We start from the raw sequence: 12,357 nt of genomic DNA on the forward strand, positions 1-12,357 counted from the left end.
ATAAAACAACAATGGCCTTGCTGTTCTTGAGAAGAAGTTTTTTAACGATTTATCCAATGTATTCCTTCAGAAGTTTACGACAACGACGACTGACAACGGACAAATTTTGATCAGAAAATCTCACTTAATAGAGCCTTCGGCTTAGGTGAGCTAAATCAATGGGATATACAATAATACAACTTGGGGATATAATAGAGATATGAAACAATACAACTCTGGGATACGAAAGAATACAACACTGGGATATAAAGCAATATAACACTGAAATATAAAGCAATACATGTACAATATTTGGATTTAATACAATACAACACTGAGATGTTAAACCCAGTGCAGCACTGACATATTACTAGTTTTCTTGGCATTAATGCATTATACCGAGCTTGTGTTCTCTAGATATTCATACACGAGCACGGTTGAATTGATATTGAAACCAACCCAGAGGTTGTGTTGATCGCTAACACAGAGAGCACTTGGAGAGTGTGGACATTGCTTTGGCGTAAGTAAAAGAGACAGAAACTGACCGTCTATGTCTACCATGTGGATACTGTAAAACGTCTTAGAAGGCATGGTACCACAATTACTCACCAGGATATGCCCCAGAGCATCTGTTGATATGCCAAAGGGAATGAATACAGACTGAGACTCGTGCCCCAAGTAAGAGAACCGATAATTTCCCGACTCTGTCACGACCACCACCTTATTGGCTCTTGAATCTGACGTACAAATATCGCCATTGACATTCTCTGTTATATAGTTTATACTCTTATATATTTTTCCTCCATCAATAGTTTGAATGTCATGAAGCCTTTCCCCAGTTGTGTTGTATCTCGTCACTTTCCAATCATCTTTCTCTTTTCTTATCCCAATCAGTATATGTCCATTGATGTGAGAGGAGTAGATTGAGCGTGGAATCCAGTCTTCTGTTTTTAGTACTGTGGTTGTCAGATCATCAGTCACTCTGTGAACTGATTTAAGTTCTCTCTCTGTATAAAGTAGTTCTCCCTCTTTAGTGACTGTATGGTAGCCTATGTTAATGGACTCTTTTGTGCATAATGTTTGCAAGATGTTCCCCTCCGTGTCACATTGGATGAGATTCCCCTTTCTATCACTGGCCCAAAATTTTCCTGATGGTAAGAGAGATAAATGACAAACAGTTGTGAGATTTGGGATAGTTATTCTTTTTAATTCTTTCATAGACGAGGGAAGCAAACTATATTTTTGGATTGTTTCCTCGTCAGATGAAATGATTTTGATATGGCCAAACTGTTGGAATATTTCTTCTCTATTCATTATCCCTGCTGTTAACTCTGAATTTGCTTCGGTTAAAGAAGGTATCTGGCTTTTTTCTTTATCAGCTAGATGTTTGTTGATTTCGCCAAACTGTTTTGATATTTCCTCTTGATCCAGCTTGCCTGGTGTAAACTCTGTTATGACTGGTGAATCTATCCTTGGCATCCTCAATGTGACTGAGGAGATTTCCCCGTGGAGTTTAATAAGGTCAGTGTGTTTTATTGATGACACTTTACTCTCATAGTCTGTGATCAGATCATTTACGTACTTAATATAATCCTGTATTTTGTTCTCTTGTTGAACAACATAACTCATTGCAGATTTTTCAGCGTCCTCCAGCTTTGCATTATTATCGGCTTCTAAAGTTTCCACTATTGCCTTCATCTCATCAGCTCTTTTCTTCGTGCATAATCTTGATTTGAATATTTCCTTTCTGACATTTTCAGAGATTTCTTTAAGTAACTTAAGATTGTTTACAGACTTTGGTATAACATTTGTCAAGAGAGTATTCAATTCCATCTGACATTGTCGGAGAGTTTCGTTGTAGACAGTTTCAAGGGGACGGTTATCATGAAGACTGTGGTCTGAAGCAAAGCATGTAGAACAAACGGGGTCCTGGCAACAATCACAGTAGACATCTATGTCGTTTGTGGGGTGGATCCTGCATTTTTCCGAAGGAAGTTTTCTTTTTCTGTCATGATAAAGAACAACCTCATGGTTACTTGTTATTTCTTCAGAATGATGATTTCTGCACTGCTCACACATTCTCCGGTGACAGGTATTGCAGTAGAATTGAGAATAGTTTTTACATGATCTCGAACCGCAAGTGACATAGTGCTGGGCAGTATCCGGTACCTGATCCATGGCGTTCAAGTTAACAGCTTTAAATAAAAAAAATATCAGTTCTCCATAGTTAGGGTTTAATTGTATGCATATGAGATATGGATAAGGATTTTGAAGGATACATTAATATATTCAATGCTTACATGTCACCACGTTAGCACACTTCCATCTAAGCAGTGTCAGCCATTTGTACAATACCTGTCTATATATAGGGGTAGACAGCAGTCAACTTTCTTTTCCAGTAGATAAAATTATTTATAATCTTGTCTAGGCCCGATCTCGATCTGTATTATGTAAATTTAAAGTGCATAAATTGAGCTCGCAAATCCATAATAAAAAGTTCTTTTGACGTTACACATGTACAGGAAAATATATGAATGTATTACCTGTACCTGGACATGGCCATTTACAGGCCGATAGAATGCCTTGTAATAACAGGTGTCAGTGATTAAATTACATCCTATATATATATAATATGCTAGCTGCAAGATTGTCTTAAAAACTTAAATCAAGAAATTCATTAAATTTAATGATAGTATTCACCCCACGGCTATGGAGCAAGGAATACAGCTTTTCAGCTATCTTATCACATTTACTTTTTGCTGATGACACCTGTGGTTCGTTCAAAGTCTGAAATATAAGTAATTTTCGTGGTGGTGGTGGTAGTGGTGGGAGGGGGGTCTTTGTTTGCGTGATATGAAAGGATCCACAAATTCATGCCCTCAACAAAATGTCAAATATCAAATATATAACAATTCAGCACTTCTTCAATCACGAAATGAAATCCCCGCAATTCAATATAATACCCCTTAAACCACACCGGATAATTTGACCCCACGACATGGGCATCATTTTATAGTTATAGTAAAATTGCTAGGTTTTGCATCTCAATATAGCATTGCATGTTTGAAACTTTGTAGTATATTATACATTTGTTACATGATCGTGAGGGAAATATGAAGATTTATTCAGCCAAGAAAAAACATTCCCCTATTCTTGGCTGAATAAATCTTCATGTTTCCCGAACACTCATGCAAAAAATTGTTTATTTTATACAGACACAAGCAAAAACTTGAAAAATAAACGTAAACTTTAAAGCGGATCTATTTACTTGTCTGTACCTGCTTCCATTTGTCATTCTAACAATAAACAAAACAAAAGTGCTTCAGCACTATTAAGAGCACTAATTGAATTCCCTCTCACATTGGTCTCTCTTGTTCTCTCAATTTTGAAAGAGGCACACTTGCTAATCATAACTATGCACTTAGTTTGATTGTTTGCTGAATACCCAGGAGCAGAGAAGATTTTCAAATAATTTATACAGTTTCACTTTATGATCATTACGGAAGTTACAGTACGAACACAAAAAGTTTCCACGCGCCTTTTATGCCAATTAAGTAATATTGGAAATTATGTATTTCTTGTAGTGAAATATTTATAAGTTAGTAATTACCTGTTTGACATCATTCTTTTCTCGGTGTCTAAGAAAAAGAAAAGTCCACCATAATACCTACATTGTACATGCTGTACAGGTACAAAACCGTCCAATTATTTAAATCTCTCCATTTCAAAATCTGACCAATAGATGTGTGTGTGGTCATGTAAAAGTATATATCTACAGGTGTGGATCCAAAGGGGTGTATATCTATGTCACTAAATACCCATGTTAATAAAGAATGGACAGAATGAAACTTTAATAGAAAACTTAATTATCATTTATGCATTTATAGCATATTTAATAGTTTATTTAATTTATATTTAATATTTATTTTATTTCATTTAAAATCATTTCAACTTTTATTATTTTAATAAAATTACCTCAGTCTACTTCAAATGTACTTCTGATTTTTTCTGTTGTTCATCTACCGGAATTTTTCGGGTATTCTGGTATATATATACTTTTTTTCTAAAATACCTTTGAGCACTTTGATACAAACTTTGAAAATTTAATTTAATCTATTGTATGCATTTCCATTTGGAAATAATCAATAAAAACCTGTGATAGGAGGGTTAAATCACTATTCAGATATGACCATAAAGTTTTCTCTCACTTCATTACAAAATTTATAATATTCAGAAATTAATATTACACTAGTGTAGGTTCTATAGTTTGATACATGTATGTGGATACATATTGTATTATAAATTTGCTATTTATTTGAAGTTATATTTTCTAAAGTGGTAAAATATGAATTAAGTCTCATATATAGATTTACAGTGCTGTTGTAAAAAAAGAAAAAAAAAATGCTAGCCCCAGCCTACTGAATGCCCATATAAGCACCTGTCCCAGTTTATACTTTGTACGGATCAATGTTGTCAGTTCCCTAACTGGAGTGTTAGAAAAACAAAACAAAAAAAGTAAGGCCAGAGACTTCCGGGTTCAGTATTACTGTTAAAAAAAATGCCTGACCAATCCTACTGAATACAAATATACCCGATACCTGTCCCATTAACTCTGTTCCAATCTGATCCTGTGTATTAATGTAGTGGTCCCTAAAAGAAAAAATATTAGGGGACACCCGGGTTCGAACCGGGGACCTCTCGATCTGCAGTCGAATGCTCTACCACTGAGCTATATCCCCTCTTGATATTTTAGCTGTTTGTAATCGTTTAAAACAAGTTGATTAACATTCAGTTTTAAGATTTCTCTATTTTCATGTTTGCGTTTTCTCTTTCAGTTGATGGTCGAAAAGCTTTGTTAACTTTGTACAACAGATAGGACTGGCGCTCTACGAAAACAAAGAAGATAACACAATACCGTTTCATTATTAGACCAGTCTATTTCATTATATAAGAAATCCGGAATAAACATACATGTATAACGTTCCGGTTCCGGCGATTATATGTTTGCAATACACACGTGGGGAACCTCATGGAATAATGACATAAAGTGCGTGGATTGTGTGCTAGTGGTTGTATAGCAGACTTTAGAAAGATCAGATAAACTACATAGATTAAAAAAAAGAAATGTCGACGGAGAAACAATAGACTTACATTCAGGGTAAGTTTACTAAACTGTTGATCTAAACTGTTTAGATCAACAGTTAACAGCCGACACAGTATGCATTGCCAGTGGGCAGCTGGTGGGTAAAAAAACAAAAAAAAAAACAAAAAAAAAACACGGGCACTAGAAGTTAATGTAAATATTGAGTATGTGCATGTATAAAATGCATGCACATACTCTACTTCTACATTTATATTCAGTGCCAATGCTTCATAAAGGTAAAATATGCAGACATGAAATTTGTTGATAAATTTAAAAAGTTGAATTGTTCGATCAGTTTATTACAGAATTAACATCATTTTTTGTAAGTTAAAAGTTAACATGTGGTTATTGATGCAAGTTTTCATCAGACATAAGTAAAAATGTTATGTCTCTGGTTTCAATTTACATTGCAATTTCAGCACATGAAACATTCTGTACTTTCAGATGATGAAATTTAGTAGATTGAATGAATCGTCAACAGCAGATCAAAAGAAGGACACGAATGTGGTAGATTTTATCTTCCTATTTGAATGTTAGATGGTTTTACCCATCTGTAACTGTACACATGGTATACCTCAGTCATGATTGATTGACCCACACCTTTTGACACAACAGTCCACTGATTTTTTATTTCTTGACAAAGAGTAAGACAGATCAACCTAAATTATTTTAATTCATTGAACAGTCATAGAAGAATGCATATGTATTCCTTTTTCCTGTATCTTATGTAAAACAAAAGAAAAAAAACAAAAAAACAAAAAACAAAAAAAAAAAGATGATACAAATGACTGTGTTACCCTTTGTAAAATTTTGTCTTATCAAATATCCATACTTGATAAGCACTTTTTTAAAATATTTGTTAAACATTAGAATTTTTATTTAGAGTTAAAATATCTACCATTTACTTTTTAAAAATCATTTCTAATTTAAATACTTTATATTGAAATATATATAAATATTGTGCGGCCAAACTTTTATTAATAGTCAATAACTTCTCTGAAGTGACTTTGGGTTGGGGCTGAAGTGACTTAAGGCCAGACTCTCTGATTGCCTTTCATTTTTTTTTCTTCGTTTTTTTTTTTTGGTTTTCATTTACTTTTGAATTTATGGTATAAACTTTTTCCTTATCATCATTGGCATGAGGTTTAAACTCAGTTTTGTTTGATATCTGATTAAAATTTTTTATTTAATTAAAACTTAAAGTTTAGACAGTAATTTGGAATATAAGTATATGATATATTTCTAAAGTGAATGATAAATTAGCCAAGTAAACAAACACTTTTTCATCAAATTTCTAGGTCCTACAGAAGTTAGGACGATTACTAACTGACACACAGCATGTGGAGAAGGTATGTCAGAGCTGCAGAAAGAATGTCCTAGATCTAGTTCATCGAGCTCGAGATGCTATTGCTGAGATACAGGACGAGATGTCTCGGAAAGAGAAACAGCAGATGTACTGTGTGGCCTTAGCCAGAATTCTTGAGATGTGTCCTTATATCATAGGGTAAGGGGTTGTTTTAATGTACAATTAATTTCATATGTATTATGTACAGAGTTTTCAAAAACAGTTTGTCCTTTGACAATCTCAGTAAAAGTTTGTCTGGACCGGTATCTTAATATAACAAAACATCGGTCCAAATGATCATTTGAAAAATATAATAATGGTATTGCCAAATATGCTGAGTGTAATAAGTATTTTTGGTATACTTTATACAGTAAAACTCGGTTAAAGCGAAGTTCTGGGGACCTTTCAATTTACTTCGTTATGTCCTTAATTCGTTATATCTGTATGATGAATTCATTGAATTATATATAGTGAATTCGCAATACACGTTTTTCTGTATATATATTTGCCGACTAGGTGTAGGGAAGTATTAGATACAAAAGAAATTCTTGGAGAATTAAAAATTTAAAATGAATTTAATTTCAAACGTAAATAATCATGGAAAATAATGTTCAATTAAAATCATCAATACTTCAGTTTTTTTTTATCTTTAAAATCCATTATAAAAGATGTATATTGCATTACTTTTAAGTTCTAGGAGATACAAAATCAATTCGCTATATCTGTAAATTCGTCATATCTGTGTTCTTTATAACCGTAATATTTTACAAGGATTTGTCAAGATTTTTGCCAAGGATCTCAAAAAACTTTGTTATATCAGTAAATTTGCTATATCTTTGTTCATGCTAAACAAGTTTTACTGTAACTATATAATAAGGCTGATAGCATTTATTATTTTCTTTTGACTAATATATAATATGAAAAAAAGACCAGATTAACGAATTTGATAGAAAAGCTAGTGAGAGATTGCGACTGCAGAAACAGGGAGCCATTCATTGTTCAAATTGTTTCATTTACAAAATAATTTAAGATATACATTTCTACATGTACATCAAATATCAGAAATATTCATTTGTTGGACAGATATATTGCTAATTTTACTTGTCCAACCTAGTTTATACTTTCCACAGACAGTCAGACAACCATTACTGTCTGTCATGTATCGTAAATGCCTGTACTAGGATCAAAGTAAATTTTGTACATTTATCATTTCATGTTGCAGGTTTGTGGACAGTGTTGTGAGGTCATGTGACAGTTTCTTTCATTTACGGCATAATTCCGAAACCCAGGTCTGTATAATATAAAGAATTGGAGGTAATCACACACAAAATGTTGAATAATTTTGTAAATGCTTGGTTATCAAAAGAAGTAAAGCACATTACTTAAAAAATATTTGAAATACACACAGTTTTCAAACTCAAAAAAAAATCAGCTTTGCATTTTGAAAAAAATTCTTTTACAGTTTGTTCTCGACTTAACAAAAGCAACCTTGACCTTGACAAGGAGACTTCCAAGCATTCCCTTTGACCTGCATTCTCTATTGGAGTTTTTGAGACAGGAAAATGGCAAGCTAGAAACCGAGGCATTGTGGTAAATAATAAAACGATTATACTCACTTAAGACAAAATGATATGAGTCAGATTTATTTTATTAACAGCTTTTTTTTCAACATCAAATCTGCATCAATTTGCCATTAATAAGCTTTATGTTTTGGTAAGTAAAGTTTTAAGGTTAATGAAAAGAATATGTTATGACTAAGTATGTAAAATTTAATTGCTATTTTATAAAAGTTTTTCAGTAAAATGCTGCATACATTCATAGTTTAGTTAAATTTTGTTGTAATTGTGAAAAAAGCATGGTACTTGAAAAAATAGTTTCAAACTGAAATGTAATTATTTGATGTAGGAATGTTCTTGGTGCCCTTGGAGAAGCAGTGCGGTTGTCAGGGAAACAGAAGAAGGACCTGCTGCAGTTAATTCTGTTGTCAAGGGCAACCAAGGCACAGTTAGAGAGTGGGGAGTCCCACAGGAAGAAGAAAAAACACAGTAGGAGGGACCGTGGAGGGACACAGCCAGGGGTCGTAACCATGGAGAACTCTGACCTTGACCTGGAGATAGCTAGGTGTGCAGGAATCTGGGGATTAAATTTTTTTGTTTGATTTTGATTTGATTGAGTTACTTAAAAATGGGATAAAAGCACAGCTATTGTTTGATAGCAGGGGTCTGATAGCGAAGGAATGATTAAGTTTGATAATTTCATACGTGTACTGTTGATCACCAAATTTTCACAACACCTTATTTTCGTGAGTTATATATTTGGTATTTATAAGCACGAATGCTGATTTTAATTGTATTTATCCTATGCTAATAAATATATATGCTAGAATAAAATTTTTGCGAGCAGACCTTCTTGTTTAACTATGCGAAAATAAAGTTCTTGTGAATTAAAAGTGATATACATTATGGTGCTAAATTTCCGTAGAAGTTGGCAAAACATTGAAAATAAGTTTTAAAAGTCTTATAAAAATTCAGAAGAAAAGAAAACTTTCACACAATTGTTTTTTTTATTTCGTATGTATTTTAATATAAATGCATCTGTTGAATTCTGTTTTCATTTTCTGGTTGTTTGTAGAATCTACAGTCCTGCTGTCTCCTGCCTGCAGAAGACTACCGTGACAACAAGAATTGGGACACTGAATTCACAGGAAGTGACATCAGCAATGGAGGATCTGGATACCAGGGAAGAACTGCTTCACAGAGGCGTGGTCCGAGTGGCCGGACTTCTGCTTCCTCGTGTCAAAAATACTGAAAGTGAGGTGAGTGTTTGATACAGATCATTTGTCATAAAATTTGTCTAGTACCTACATTTTTATGCCCCCGGATCGAAAGATCCTGGGGGTATATTGTTTTTGTCCTGTCTATCTGTTTGTCTGTCTGTCTGTTGTCAACTTTAACCTTGCCCATAACTTTTGATTGGTCTGAGGTATGACTTTCATATTTCACATGTGTATTCCTTGTGACAAGACCTTTCTTTTGGTACCGACATATTTGACCTTTTGACCTTGACCTTGGAGTTTGACCCACTTTTGCAAAATTTTATGAGACTTTAACCTTGGCCATAACTTCTGAACAGTTGGTGCTTGGGGTTTCAAACTTCACATATGTATTCTTTGTGACAAGGCCTTCTTTTTCATACTAACAACTTTGACCTTTTGACCTTGACCTTGGAGTTTGACCTACTTTTGAAAAACTTTAACCTTGGCCATAACTTTTGAACAGTTGGTGCTTGGGGTTTCAAACTTCACATGTGTATTCCTTGTGACAAGACCTTCCTCTGGATATGAACCTCTTTGACCCTTTGACCTTGACATAGGAGTTTGACCTACTTTTGAAAAACTTTAACCTTGGCCATAACTTTTGAACGGTTAGAGCTAGGGCTTTCATACTTCACATATGTAATCCTTGTGACAAGACCTTCCTTTGGATACCAACCACTTTGACCCTTTGACCTTGACATAGGAGTTTGACCTACTTTCGAAAAACTTTAATCTTGGCCATAACTTTTGAATGGTTGGTGCTAGGGTTTTCATACTTTACATATGTAATCCTTGTGACAAGACCTTCCTTTGGATACCAACAACTTTGACCTTGACCTTGATGTTTTACTTACTTAAAAAAACTTTAACCTTTGCCATAACTTTTGAACAGTTGCAGCTAGGGGTTTCAAATTTAACATTTTTTATCTTTTGGCCTGGATTTTGACTTGCATTTGAGAAACTTTAACCTTTGCCATAAGCTGCCATATGGGGGCATCAGTGTTTCACAAACACATCTTCTTCTAAATAATAATGATTCAGGTTCCCCATCCCCAAAGTTGTGTTGCACGTATTATAAATGCAGGACTTACTGCAAGGTACGGGGCCTTATTTACAGAAGAAACATTTTCATTTTTCATTCTGCTTGCAGGAGACCTGTAAACTGGTCCCCGTCTCCTCAATGAAGGCCAACCTACAGAGTTTGACTCTGGCTGTAGCGTCTGGTAATCCGGTTCTACTACAAGGACCAGTGGGGTGCGGGAAAACCAGTCTGGTTCAGTACCTGGCTGTGAAGGTGGGCAGGGTGGGGGCACCGGAGTTTATGAAAATTCAGCTGGGAGACCAGACAGATAGTAAGGTAAGTGTTATTGTAGTAGGAATTCTTGTGTCCTGCAGAATCTAAGAGAAAAATGGGTTTTGCATTCATTTGTGTTGGTCATGATTTCATTTTAGAAATATAAACAATTGTATACAATTTCCTGAACAAGGTTTTTAACCAAGTACAAGTTTATGTGTGAAAGTTATTATTATGTTTATGTACAAAATATTGAATTCTCATTTCATTTACTGCATATTTTTACAGACATTGTAATATTAATATCATTTCATGGTTACAAGGAATTTATAATAGATTAAGAAAAATCAAAAACAAGTTTGAAAATGAATTGTAAAATGTTCTGATAGATTTTGCTGAATATCATAGAATAATATACAATTATGGACTTATTTTTGTAGGCTCTACTGGGTACGTACCATTGTACAGACATCCCCGGGGAGTTTGTTTGGCGGGCGGGAATCCTGACACGGGCGGTGATGGAGGGACACTGGATTCTTCTGGAGGACATAGATTACGCCCTGATGGATGTGGTGTCAATCCTACTCCCCCTCCTGGAGCGGGGAGTGCTGTCCGTACCGGGTCACGGAGACAATGTTCAGGCTCATCCCGAGTTTAGGATGTTTGCCACACAAAGGTATATTTATAATGAAAGCTTGTGAATGCATATAAATGTTGTATCCTAAAGTTTATAAACATTGCTTCATCATATTTTGAACTTACCTTTACTTTATTTTGTACACCAAACTACTCATTTTCAAATTGATATTTCTGTATTGAAATAAAATCATTTACATTGCAGAATTTTGTTTATCTTTTCATCTAGCAAATTAAACATTTTTCTTTATAAATGATTATGACAATGTATTGCAGGTTGCTGGGAGGTTGCAGTGGTTGGTACAGACAACAGAGCAGCAGCTCCGTGTTGCTGGAGAAGATGTGGACAAAGGTCAACATTCAGCCCCTGTCTAAGGACGAACTCCGTGAGGTAATCAACACCGTGTTCCCACAGTTGTCCACGGTAACGGATCGTCTGCTGGATATTTACTTCCTGTTGTCAGCGGGGAAACACGAGATCACAGGAGAGGAAGTAGTGACGTCCACCGTCGGGAAGTTCCTGTCAAATGAAGGCCGTCTTATCTCCACCAGGTATTTATAGCGTTTTTCTATGTATGTGTACTTGTACATGTATATTTTATGGCAGTTGTATGTTGACTGTCCATTATTTTTACTTTGTTATGAATGTGAATGTACGATTTTAGGATATCTTTCTTATATATACATGTATAATGAAAACATTCAAAATTAGGGCACACTTAAATATTCAAGTTCAGTGTCCTAAGAATTCGCATTTCCCTTTATTTGATGTTCTTAAATTGCTGAAAATTTCCTTATTTTTAATAATTGTTTTTAAACAGATTCTGAAGCTTTCTTACGCAAATTAATACATGGCAAAGTTTTGTCAGACTGAAAATCAATGTATACATGCTTTGACAGGGATCTTATGAACTGGTGTCGTCGGATTGCTCTGGATTTTCAAATCCAGCAAACCTCCACGGCTGGTCTGGTACTACAAGAGGCCCTGGACTGCTTCACTGCCTGTATCCCCAACCCCCTGAGGCGAGTCCAGGTGGCTCAGGCGATCGGGGCCAAACTGAACATCACTCCAGACAGAGTAAGTCTGACATTAATGGGGTTGATAGTAAATTGACATCTTTTGATTTATATCAGCAACAGCAGAT

At 34.7% G+C, this 12,357-nt stretch overlaps 2 protein-coding genes and 1 non-coding gene across 3 annotated transcripts in view; 1 reads left to right on the top strand and 2 right to left on the bottom strand.

Annotated features, from left to right (window-relative positions):
* Nucleotides 1-372: 372 nt before the first annotated feature.
* Nucleotides 373-2,058, bottom strand: LOC133180614 (uncharacterized). Its single transcript, XM_061315086.1, has one exon. The coding sequence runs from the start codon at nt 2,056-2,058 to the stop codon at nt 373-375; it is 1,686 nt and encodes a 561-aa protein (XP_061171070.1).
* Nucleotides 2,059-4,646: 2,588 nt separating this feature from the next.
* Trnac-gca (transfer RNA cysteine (anticodon GCA)) lies at nt 4,647-4,718 on the bottom strand. Its single transcript has one exon. It is a non-coding gene; the product is annotated as a tRNA-Cys (tRNA).
* A 1,713-nt stretch (nt 4,719-6,431) lies between these two features.
* The window catches only part of LOC133180615 (midasin-like), a 61,094-nt gene continuing 55,168 nt past the window's right edge, over nt 6,432-12,357 (top strand). Inside the window, exons 1-9 of the mRNA XM_061315088.1 lie at nt 6,432-6,626; nt 7,690-7,756; nt 7,930-8,057; nt 8,373-8,588; nt 9,099-9,282; nt 10,433-10,639; nt 11,017-11,252; nt 11,489-11,764; nt 12,113-12,290. Of these exons, the coding sequence (XP_061171072.1) occupies nt 6,550-6,626; nt 7,690-7,756; nt 7,930-8,057; nt 8,373-8,588; nt 9,099-9,282; nt 10,433-10,639; nt 11,017-11,252; nt 11,489-11,764; nt 12,113-12,290 (1,569 nt within the window). The 5' untranslated portion in view covers nt 6,432-6,549. The remainder of the gene's footprint in view (nt 6,627-7,689; nt 7,757-7,929; nt 8,058-8,372; nt 8,589-9,098; nt 9,283-10,432; nt 10,640-11,016; nt 11,253-11,488; nt 11,765-12,112; nt 12,291-12,357) is intronic.

Source organism: Saccostrea echinata, unplaced genomic scaffold (genome assembly GCF_033153115.1).
Source record: "Saccostrea echinata isolate AGI-Se365-2 ecotype Australia unplaced genomic scaffold, CSIRO_AGI_Sech_v1 ptg000007l, whole genome shotgun sequence".
NCBI classification, from domain to species: Eukaryota; Metazoa; Mollusca; class Bivalvia; order Ostreida; family Ostreidae; genus Saccostrea; species Saccostrea echinata.